This window comes from Nicotiana sylvestris, chromosome 10 (genome assembly GCF_000393655.2).
Source record: "Nicotiana sylvestris chromosome 10, ASM39365v2, whole genome shotgun sequence".
NCBI lineage: Eukaryota > Viridiplantae > Streptophyta > Magnoliopsida > Solanales > Solanaceae > Nicotiana > Nicotiana sylvestris.
The window spans coordinates 60,419,540-60,431,701 of NC_091066.1; the positions used below are offsets into that span (position 1 = coordinate 60,419,540).

The 12,162-nt window shown below is 40.7% G+C and overlaps 1 protein-coding gene across 1 annotated transcript; it reads right to left on the minus strand.

The window, feature by feature from the left end:
- Positions 1-286: 286 nt before the first annotated feature.
- LOC138879409 (uncharacterized) lies at positions 287-10,752 on the minus strand. Its single transcript, XM_070159019.1, has 2 exons — positions 10,348-10,752; positions 287-397 (listed from the first exon to the last, which is right to left on the minus strand). The coding sequence occupies exons 1-2, from the start codon at positions 10,750-10,752 to the stop codon at positions 287-289; spliced, it is 516 nt and encodes a 171-aa protein (XP_070015120.1).
- Between the last annotated feature and the right edge of the window lie 1,410 nt (positions 10,753-12,162).

The window sequence follows — 12,162 nt, forward strand, 5'->3', positions numbered from 1 at the left end:
GAGGAAGGCCTTTCTATACAAGCCGTAAGCCGAGGAGCATGACTCAACAATTGGACCATCAGAATCACCAGAGCCCGAAAAGCCTCGGGGTAGAAAGGCTGAACAAAGCATCATGCACTATCTTTTATTTTTACTAGTTGATTTTCTTTCGCATTTTTTAATTTTTGCAATAAGATTTTCCAATGTTCAAAAGAGTTATAAAATTTATCAAAGCATTTCGGTTTCCTTACAAATCTTACTCTTATTATTTTCTCTCATTACTTTACTTATACATCATTACCATCACCTATCTTGATGAACCAATGGCTGTGACATGCAATGAGACAACGTAACAAACGGATACAGATTCAGAGGAAGATGACATACCGGAAGAGATTATTAAACCGAGATTGTTAACCTGGGATATACAAGGAACGTCAAAGAAATGAGAATTAGTGTCCACTTATCGCCATCAGAAAAAAAGGAATACACAGAATTTCTAAGGGAATATGAAGACATATTCTTGTGGCTCACAAACTGCCAACTGATCCGACATGTCCACCAGTAAAGCAGGAGCTCAGAAAGTTCAAGCCTGACATGAGTTTGAAAATCAAGGAAGAAGTCACTAAGCAAGTCAAAGCTAAGGTTCTCAAGGTAGTAGAATATCCGACATGGTTATCCAACATCGTTCTAGTGCCGAAGAAGGACGGGAATGTCAAAGTCTTTGTTGACTACCGGGATCTCAACCGGGTCAATCCAAAAGACGACTTCCCCTTGCCAAACATACACATCCTGATTGACAATTGTTGTCAAGCACGAGCTGCAGTCATTTGTGGATTGTTTTGCTGGGTATCATCAGATCTGGATGGATGAAGAAGACGCTGAGAAAATGGCTTTCATTACGCCGTGGGAAATGTACTGTTACAAGATGATGTCGTTCGGGTTAAAGAATGTTGTGGCCACCTACATGAGAGTCATGACTACCATTTTCCATGATATCATACATAAAGAGATCGAAGTGTATGTAGATGATGTCATCATCAAATCCAAGAAAGCCACTGATCACATGGAAGATTTGAGGAGGTTCTTCAATAGACTGAGAAGGTACAACTTGAAGTTGAATCCCGCGAAATGTGCGTTTGGGGTTCCTGCCGGAAAACTATTTGGGTTCATTGTGAGTCGCCGAGGAATAGAACTGGATCCATCAAAGGTCAAAGCTATTCAAGAATTGCCACCGCCAAAGAACAAGAAAGAAGAAATGAGTTTCTTGGGGAGACTCAACTACATCAGCCGGTTCATAGCTCAATCTATTGTCATATGTGAGCCAATATTTACGATGTTGAAGAAGGACACCACTACCAAATGTACTGATGACTGCCAGAGGGCCTTTGACAGAATCAAGGAGTACTTGTCCACACCGCTAGTTTTGGTCCCGCCCGAGCCAGGTAGACCCTTATTACTCTACCTTGCAGTGCTAGATGGAGCGTTCGGTTGTGTTCTTGTGCAACATGATGAAACAGTGAGGAAGAAGCAGGCCATCTACTATCTTAGCAAGAAGTTCACCCCTTACAAGGCCCGGTATTCTCTATTAGAACGCACTTGTTGTGCTCTGACTTGGGTAGCTCAAAAGTTGGGGCACTATTTCTGTGCCTATACCATGTATCTCATATCAAGGATGGATCCGTTGAAGTACATCTTTCAGAAGCCCATGCCCACTGGCATGCTAGCCAAGTGGCAAATCCTGCTAAGTGAATTCAACATTGTCTATATAACTCAGAAAGAAATCAAGGGACAGGCTTTGGCAGATCATCTCGCCGAGAATCCCGTGAGCAGAGAATATGAATCCTAAAAGACGTATTTTCCTGATGAAGAGATATCATTCATAGGAGAAGACATTGCAGAATCCTATGACGGTTGGAGAATGTTTTTCGATGGGGCAACAAATTTTAAAGGAGTTGGCATAGGAGCAGTCCTAGTGTCAGAAACCGGTCAGTATTATCCGGTGTCTTCCAAACTCAGATTCCCTTGCACCAACAACATGGGTGAGTATGAGGCCTGCATCTTGGGATTCAAGATGGCCATTGACATGAACATTCAAGAGTTGCTAGTGATTGGGGATTCAAACTTGCTTATACATCAGGTCCGAGAAGAATGGGCGACCAAGAACTCTGAGATACTCCCTTATCTGCATCACGTACAGAAGTTGAGAAAGAGGTTCACAAAGACAGAGTTCCAGCATGTTCCCAGAGTCCAAAATGAGTTTGCCGATGCATTGGCTACCGTATCATCCATGATTAGCCAGCTTACTGTGCTCACGTCGAAGAAGAACTGGATGGAAAACCATGGTTTCATGATATCAAGGAATACTTGGCGAAAGGAGAATACCCAGACCTCGCAAACGCTATCAGAAGCGCATGCTTCGGAGGTTATCCAATAATTTCTTTCACAACGGTGGAATCCTGTACAGGAGGACTCCTGATTTAGGATTACTAAGGTATGTCGACGCAAAGGAAGCATCTAAATTACTAGAAAAAATCTATGTTGGGACCTGCGGGCCACATATGAATGGCTTTGTCTTAGCCAAGAAGATACTCCGAGCTGGTTATTTTTGGATGACTATGGAAACGGACTGCATCCAGTATGTCCGGAAGTGCCACCGCTGTCAGATAAATGCAAATATGATAAAGGTTCCTCCAAATGAGATTAATACAACAAGCTCACCATGGCCGTTCGCCGCTTGGGGAATGGATGTTATCGGACCAATCGAACCTGCCGCATAAAATGGGCACAGGTTCATCCTAGTGGCAATTGATTATTTCAACAAATGGGTTGAAGCAGCATCATACAAGGCAGTAACTAAGAAAGTCGTAGCAGACTTCATCCGCGATCATATCATTTGTCGGTTCGGAATTCCAGAATCAGTCAATACTGATAATGGTTCCAATATCAATAGTGACTTGATGAAAGCCATGTGTGAAACCTTCAGGATCAAACACAAGAATTCTACAGCCTACAGACCTCGGATGAACGGAGCCATAGATGCTGCCAATAAGAATATCAACAAGATACTAAGGAAAATGATAGAGAAGCATAAGTAGTGGCACGAGAAGTTATCACTTGCTTTATTGGGGTATCACACCACAGTCCGCACATCAACCGGAGCAACCCTCTATATGCTGGTTTACGGTACAAAGGCTGTTATTCCCGCTGAGGTAGAAATTCCTTCCCTAAGGATCATACAGGAAGTTGAACTCGACAATACATGATAGGTGAAAAGTCGTTACAAATAGCTAGCACTTATAGACGGAAAGAGAATGAATGCAGTTTGCCACATTCAGCTTTATCAAAACAGAATGGCCAGAGCCTTCAACAAAAGAGTCAAGCCAAGACAATTCGTACCGGGGCAGCTGGTGCTAAAGAAGATTTTCCCGCATCAGGACGAGGCTAAAGGGAAGTTCACTCCCAACTGGAAGGTTCCGTACATGGTCCATCGGGTTCTAACAGGAGGAGCCCTCATACTTGCAGAAATGGATGGAGAAGTTTGGCCGAAGCTGATCAATTCAGATGTAGTGAAGCGATACTATATGTAACCTTTATGCTTTCTTTTATGATGTAATTTCAACTACGCCTGACCTGATTACCGTTTAAGAGGGGATACGTAGGCATCCCTATGGTTTCGGTCACAATTCAATAAAATTTTCATTTCCCCCGCAATTGGAAACTGGGGCAGAATTTTGAGGACGACCCTCAAAATTCCGAAGTGATTTCACCCATTCGCCGCAAGCAGCCGTCAGAAGTAGCAGCCCAGTAAACTGGGGCAGAATTTTGAGGACCCTCAAAATTCCGGAGCAAAAGAAGTTGCAATGTCTTGAACCACGTCACAGTCGTAGGTTCATCTAAGGAAAACTATTCTCGATTATGTATTTATGTTATATTTTTACTAAATCATGCATGTCTGTTACCAAAGTTGCTTCGTTTAGCAACGCTACCCCAATGATACATACAGTATCACCAAAACAGAGCTGAGCAGGTCAAGTAGGGCCAGCGGGAATAAGGACTAACCTCCCCCTTTAACAAACTCACGATTTTCATTGGATGCAGGCACTTGAGTTGCAAAATCATCAAATATACTATACACTCACAAGACTCACATTACTCGGAAATACTACTCTCAGAACCGTTTCACTTGCTCATACCTACTATCCGCATGCAGTGTCCCCAACAGACACAGTATCCCCAGCAGTCGCAATATCGCAATCCGCTATCAGCTAAGAAAATTCTATTATTATTTGCCTTTTTACTTTATGCATAAGGCTACCATTCTGCCTTCTGAGACTAAGCTCTATCTCAATCTGCATTCTATGCATTGCATAAGGCTACCATTCTGGCTTCCGAGGTTAAGCTCTGCCTCCATCTGCATTCTCTACATTGCATAAGGCTACCATTCTGCCTTCTAAGGTTAAGCTCTATCTCCATCTGCATTCTCTGCATTGCATAATGCTACCATTCTGCCTTCCGAGACTAAGCTCTATCTCCATCTGTATTCTCTACATTACATAAGGCTACCATTCTGCCTTCCGAGGTTAAGCTCTACCTCCATATGCATTCTCTACATTGCTTAAGGCTACCATTCTTCCTTCCGAGACTAAGCTCTGTGTCCATCTGCATTTCTTTCATTGCATAAGGCTACCATTCTGCCTCCCAAGGTTAAGCTTTACCTCCATCTCGCATGGCTGAAAGATCGCCGCCTTCATTTACTTCTTGCATGGCTGAAAGATCGCCACCTTCATTTACTTCTTGCATGGTTGAAAGATCGCCACCCTCATTTACTTCTTGCATGGATGAAAGATCGCCACCTTCATTTACTTCTTGCATGGCTGAAAGATCGCCACCTCATTTACATTTGCATGGCTGAATGATCGCCACCCTACTGCATCTCATGGGCTGAAAGATTGCCAAATTATCCGAGGGCATCATCGTTCAGAGGCACCATTTGTATAGCCTGAGAACACTATGCCATGACCCGATGATCCCTTTTAATCTTTTGCATATCATTATTCAAAGGCATCATGGTTCGGAGGCATCATCCTTATAGCCTAAGAGCATCATTTCATAGCCCGCGAATCCTTTATTATACGCTTCATGACCCAGGACATCATAGTCCAAGGACGTCATCCTAACCGTCCAAAGACAGCATTCATGGTCCAGTGGGAACTTGCATCATGTTTAAATTTACGCACAATATACACTTGTATTGCTTATTTGCAGGTAAACCAGCTAGCAATGGTCGTCTCAGCAGGAGCAACCTCGATCCAGTTCCCACAGCTCTACTAGACTTTAACCATTTATCCCAACCTGAACATCTCGTCCGTTCTTGAAAATATCCATTGGCATATTCCGCTGATGAATCCTGAACTACTTATGGCCTGATTCCTGTAAGACCAGAGATATGTGGGCAGCTCAGTAACCAGAGCACAGTCAACCTCTTCAAACCATTTCGTTCGGTCAAATTGGTCATCACATCTTTACCCGACAACTCTTTCATCATTCAAGGGTAAAGAGGGGCAGTTGTTAATACCTAATTTTCCCCTATGCATTTTATATATACAAAATACTTTCAAAATAGCATATATATGCATATATAAGTATGCCCAAGTATTTTAGTATTTTTTCCTAATTTTTAAAAGATTTCTTTTAATCAATTTATTGCCCATTTTAGCAGTACAAAAAATAATAATTATTCCCAAAATCATTATTTTGGTTAATAATTTATTTTATTCTCACACTTATACCAAAATAGAGCTAAGATAATATTTTGCACATTTGTTATAAATTTATTTAGCATTTTAAAACTAAATTGCATATAATTGCAATTTTAGCCTACTTTAAGATTTAATTGCGTTTATAATTACAAAAATTGATTCCAATATTTTTAATTTAGTATTTATATATTATTAATTAATTTAGTACCTTTAATGTGTTTCATAAATTATTTTACTTATTTTTTATAAAATAAAAAGGGGAAAAGCGGCTATTTAAATACTAGCCCTATTTCATTTCAATTATAGCCCAAATAAACCCCCAATTAACCCAATTTCAAATCCCCAATTGACCGGCCCAATTTCAATTTAACCCTCCCCTGACCCAACTAATTTAATCCCCCGACCTTCCCTTTTGCTCTAGGTCATTGATAATTTTGATCTACGTCCACGATTTCCCCTTTCCTTTTATTTCACAGACACCCCAACCCTACTTCATTTCTCACCAACCGCCACCTCTGAACTCTCAAACTCTCTCAAAAACTCTCGAACCGTCCCTAACCCTATCCCCCTCTCACGATCTTCCACCTTAAACTCACTGGAATCCATGGCTTCTCAGGCCATGAGAGTCTTAAACTCACCTCCCTTTGCTCTTGTACACTTGGTACTTGAAGATTCAGGGTCTGACCTCGAAGGTTCATACTCAGATCTTTGCCGGCTTGAGGTTTCACGGCCATCTCTGGCTTTGCTCTGGCGTATCCTAGTCTTATGAGCCTATTTCTGACTTCTCCGACTCAGATCGGAGACCTTTTCAAAGCCTTTCTCATTCTAGGGTTCTTCTGAAACCCTAACCCTTCGAGGTTTTCTCTGATTTTTCTTAGATCTATTATATATCTATGCTCTTCTTGAGTTTTCAAACCATTTCCCAATTTCTTCTTTCAAAAATTATTTTTTAAGGTCTTTCTTTTCCGATCTAGGGTTTTCTAAAATGTTTAAGTCATTTCTGACTTTCCTTTTCCTTTACGTGTACTTGCTCCTACTGTGTTCTTGTATTCTTCCTTTTACCATGCTCTTGTATGACCATCTTACTGTGTTCTTCTATATGTGCTTTTCTGCTATAAATTTCTGATGTTTTTGTGTTCTTCTACTGTATTTTCCTATTAAGTTCTTAAAGTTCTTTGTTTGCCTTCTACTGATCCCTGTTTAAGTTCCTTTTAGAAAACTCCTTAAGCATGTTTCTTCTACTATTCCTACCAATATTTCCATTATGTTATGTGAATCTCTCTACTGTATTTTTCTATCGCGTTCTTAAGTGTGCTTACTACTTTTCTTGTACTGAACTTTGTTTGAGTTCTTCTAAAAGAGCCTCTTAAGCATGTTTCATTTGCTATTCTTATTAGTATTTTCCATTCTATCCTCTGAATCCTACTACTGTTTGCATGTTACTTTGCTATCATGTTCCCTCATGAGTTCTGAAAGAAGCATGTTAGAAGCTTCGATTCTCTTCTGAAACCTCTACACATGTCTCGACTTAACTTGCATGCCCTCTCCTTTATATTTTCTGGTTTGTTCGAACTGGGGCTTTATTTCAAATATCCCTTGGCTCTTTCAGACTGGTTTTAAACCTCTGAATGAGTTTGGATATCTTTGTTTTCATACAATGTTGAACTTTTTCTTTCTACTGATTTTACAAAGGCATAACAAGTTTCTTTCATGTTTAACGTGTCTGTATGCTTTTATATGTGATGAATCTTTCTTCAAAAAGGTTTTCAAACTTATGATTGATTCAGAATTCATTTTTAATAGGTCTAATTGATTGTATGATGATTTTCCTTAAATTAAAATCTTTCCCATCCTTCTGACTTAGTTCATTTATACCAAATCTCGGACCTTGTGATTTTCTGGTTGTTAACTGATTTCCTTTCCTTATTTGCACAAACCGTGTGCTGTCAAGACCCTGTCCTTAAATAGACCTTTATGTATTTACCCCTTTTATGCTGGTTTGAAAAGGTTTGATGAATCAATTTTCTTAATTAGTTTTGCCCGTTTGAAATCAGAATACCTTAATTAGAGGGAAACCTTGTGTAATTGATGTTCAAACTATTTTCTTACCTATTTCTGCTTGCTTTCTATACTATAAAAAGGGCACGACCCTTCTACACTTTAACACACTCTCAATTTAACACTTTTATACTACTCAAGTATCATAGTTCTCTAACCATAGCATTTTGACTATTTGCTTGCACTTTGGCTTCACAAGACTATTGCTTTCTTTTCTTGTTTCCTTGAAACTGGTATGTTCTAGTTTGATTTTCAGCCTCATCCCAATGTGTTTATTTTATAGCTTCTACACCCCTGTCTGCTTTACTGCCTATGTTTAATGTTAATCAGCATATGTTTATACTGTGAATCCCTGCACCCCTATCCCCTTCTATGTGTTTGAGTTGAAGTTCAGAATATGGCAACATCCAAGTTGTTGCTCATGTCTGGACTTGATCCCTTAGGGGATCCTAACTCCCAAACAATGTGGCTAACAAGCTGGTTAGGGTGTGACGACACTCCAATTGCTAGGTATGACCACTAGCTTGTCTTGTCTTTCCCTAAACTCCCCTCTCTACACTTACACTCTCTCTTAGATTCTAAGTTCTGCCCCCCTCCTATGAGCCTTGCTTTGGGACCTTGAGTTCCATCTGAACTTAGACATTTGAGGGTTGGCCCTTCCACACTGCACTATGACTCATATTCTGCAATATACTTAGGTGTGAGCACTGCCCGGAGTCCATTTGAGACTCTTAGGGAGCTCTGACACATTCCAAGTAAGAGAAAGGCTTTGGATATTTGATCTTTGGAGTTGGTTCATTTCATATTTCAGACCTGGAGTCTGAATTAGGCACCCCTTGGTTGTACTTTAATTTCTGATGTAATTTTGCTTTTCTTATTCATTCTGGGCTGTAATAATTTGCAATAACTTATGGGGTTTTAGTGAAAAGGAGAGGGTAAATCATGCATGCAAAAGGGGTAGATATCATGCTCATAGGTATTTATTATACTTCTGCAATCATGTCCTGCTTTCAATTCTGCGTTTTCATATAGAAATCCTGTTTATAGGTTCTGCATTTTCATATAGAAATCCTGTTTATAGGTTGTGCATTTTCATATAGAAATCATGTTTACAGGTCCTGCATTTTCATATAGAAACCATGTCTATAAATTTCTGCATTTCTGTATTATCTAGAAAACATGTCTATAGATTCTACATTTCATAACGCTGTATATCATATAGATAACCTGTCTATAGGACTTCTTGAATTCTTCATATGCATCTATCACTAGGCAAACGTGTTCACAGGTTATAATAACAAAGGGCATTTTAGATACCATGCCTGTAGGACTCCTGCATTTTTATTTCGACTATAAACGTTTTTAAATCAATAACGCTTAGAAAGCATGCATATAGGAGTAATCAACCGAATCTGAATTGTATATATCGCTTATAAGTCTAAAAAAACAGTAGTAACGTTGCTTAATATTTTCAGAACTTATGTGCCTGCAATTAATAAGTCCTTTTCTTTAAAATCAGTATATTTCTGTAATACATAGATATCATGCCTATAGGTTTCACCTAGGCAAGCTTTAAGGAACAACACTAATCTTTGATAATTTCAACCAGCAGGCAGGCCTAATTCGGACTTCTTATATGAAAATATGTGATAAATCAGCCTGCTTTAATGTTTTTTTTAAGTTTAATTCAGACCATAACCAGTACATGTAAGACATGCTAAACAATCTGTCTTTAAGTTGAGGAGGCCTGTTTGAGCCTTTAAATGTTATGTGTATTCCCATATTTGCTCTATGTGTTTTGTTTGTCGTCCTAGATTGTGTCCTTTAAACCATAAAAGCCCAATCTCCCTTCCCTTTAGGACTAGTAGTCCCAAATTCCCCCGAGACTGATAGGATTGGGACGGGTAAGAGCATGCAATAAAGAACGAAACTATTCCGCGTTTTAATACCTTAACAGGGTGGGAAAGGGTAGATATGGATATGATGACCGGTGCGCTAATACCACGTGTAACCCCTCTTCTGAGGAGTGATTACCGGGTATTGCATTGATGTGATCCATATTATTTGTAAATCTAGGACCCCATTCCCTTTACTTGTGTATTTTATTACTTTTTCAGAATTTTCAAACTATTTCCTCAAAATTTAAACTTTCTTTATTTCTTCAAACTTTAATTTATTTGCAGCCATAATGTGACAATCCCTCATATTTGAAACCTTTATTTACTTACTTGTTACTTGTAATTAAAGTCACAATTGTAGCATGGCCGGGAACCACACTAATGTATCCTGAGGGGAGCCTAACACCTTCCCCTCGAGATAATTTCTAGCCCTTACCCAATCTCTGGTTTTCTAGATCAATTCCTTCCTTGTGTCCTAATAAATTTTAATTATTAGGTGGCAACTCTTCAATTCAAACCCAATTCCCAAAAAAGGAACGAGTTGTCCTCCCAAATGTCATAAACCCGATTTCGCGAGAAAAAGAGGGCACGACAGCTCCTCGACCGGCTGACCCCGCTATGGTAATGTTCTTTGACCTCAACTTTCGAACCTGCCTGTCCACAATAACCACTGGCTCCTCAACATAGGATAGATCCTTGTCCAACTGGACTGAACTGAAATCCAACACGTGAGACGGATCGCCCTGATATCTCCAAAGCATCAAAACATGAAATACCGGGTGAAGTCCTGCTAGGATGGGAGGTAAAGCAAGCTCATAATCAACCTCCCCAACACGCCACAAAACCTCAAATGGGCAAATAAAACTTGGGCTCAGCTTGCCCTTCTTTCTGAACCTCATATCGCCTTTCATAGGCAAAACCCAGAGAAAGACCCGCTTTCCGACCATGAATGCCACATCACGAACCTTCCGGTCTACATAACACTTTTGTCTGGAATGGGCTATGTGAAGTCTATCTTGAATCACCTTAACCTTCTCTAAGGCATCCTGAACCATGTCCGTACCCAATAATCTGGCCTCGCTCGGGTCGAACCAACCTACTAGGGACCGACACCGCCTACCATACAGAGCCTCTTACGGTGCCATCTGAATGCTGAACTGATAAGTATTGTTGTAGGCAAACTCCACAAGGGGCAAGAACTGATCGCAAGAACCCCCAAAATCCATCACACATGCACGGAGCATATCCTCAAGAATTTGAATAGTGCGCTCGGACTGGCCGTCCGTCTGAGGGTGAAATGTTGTGCTCAACTTCACCCGAGTACCCAACTCCTGCTCTACGGCTCTCTAGAACCGTGATGTAAACTGCGTACCCCGGTAAGAGATGATAGATACTGGCACACCATGATGTCTGGCAATATCACGGATATAAACTCGAGCCAACTGCTCGGAAGAATAGGTAGTCATCACAAGAAGGAAATGAGCTGACTTGGTCAGTCTATCCACAACCGCCCAAACTGCATCAAACCTCCGCTACATCCGTGGGAGTCAAACAATGAAATTCATAGTGATATACTCCCACCTCCACTCCGGAATCTATATGTTCTGAAGCAACCCACCCGATTGCTGATGCTCATACTTCACCTACTGGTAATTTAGACACCGAGCAACATACTCCACTATGTCCTTCTTCATTCTACGCTACCAATAATACTTCCTCAAGTCCTGATACATTTTCATGGCACCCGGATGAATAGAGTACCGCGAGCTGTGAGCCTCCTGGAGAGTCAACTCACACAAGCATCAACATTAGGCACACATAGCCTGCCCTGCATCCTCAATGCACCATCATCCCCAATAGTGACATCCTTAGCATCACTGTGCTTTACCGTGTCCCTAAGGACAAGTAGATGGGGTTCATCATACTGATGCTCCCTAATACGATCATAAAGACAAGACTGAGAGACCACACAAGCCAATACTCGACTAGGCTCAAAAATATCCAATCTCATAAACTGGTTGGCTAAAGCCTGAACATCCAACGCCATGGGCCTCTTTCCTACTAGTAGATAAGCTAAACTCCCCAAACTCTCTTCCCGACGACTCAAAGCATCGGCCACCACATTGGCCTTCCCCGGGTGGCACAAAATGGTGATATCATAATCCTTCAGCAGCTCTAACCACCTCATTTGATGCAAATTAAGATCCTTCTACTTGAACAGATGCTGCAAACTCTAGTGATTAGTGTACATCTCACAAGGGACACCGTACAAATAGTACCTCCAAATCTTCAAGGCATGAACAATAGCAGCTAACTCAAGGTCGTGGACATGATAGTTCTTTTCATGCACCTTCAACTGTTTGGACGCGTAGGCAATCACCCTATAGTCCTGTATCAACACCGCACTGAGGCCAAATCGCGATGCATCACAATAAACTGTATAATACCCCAAACCCGAAGGCAAT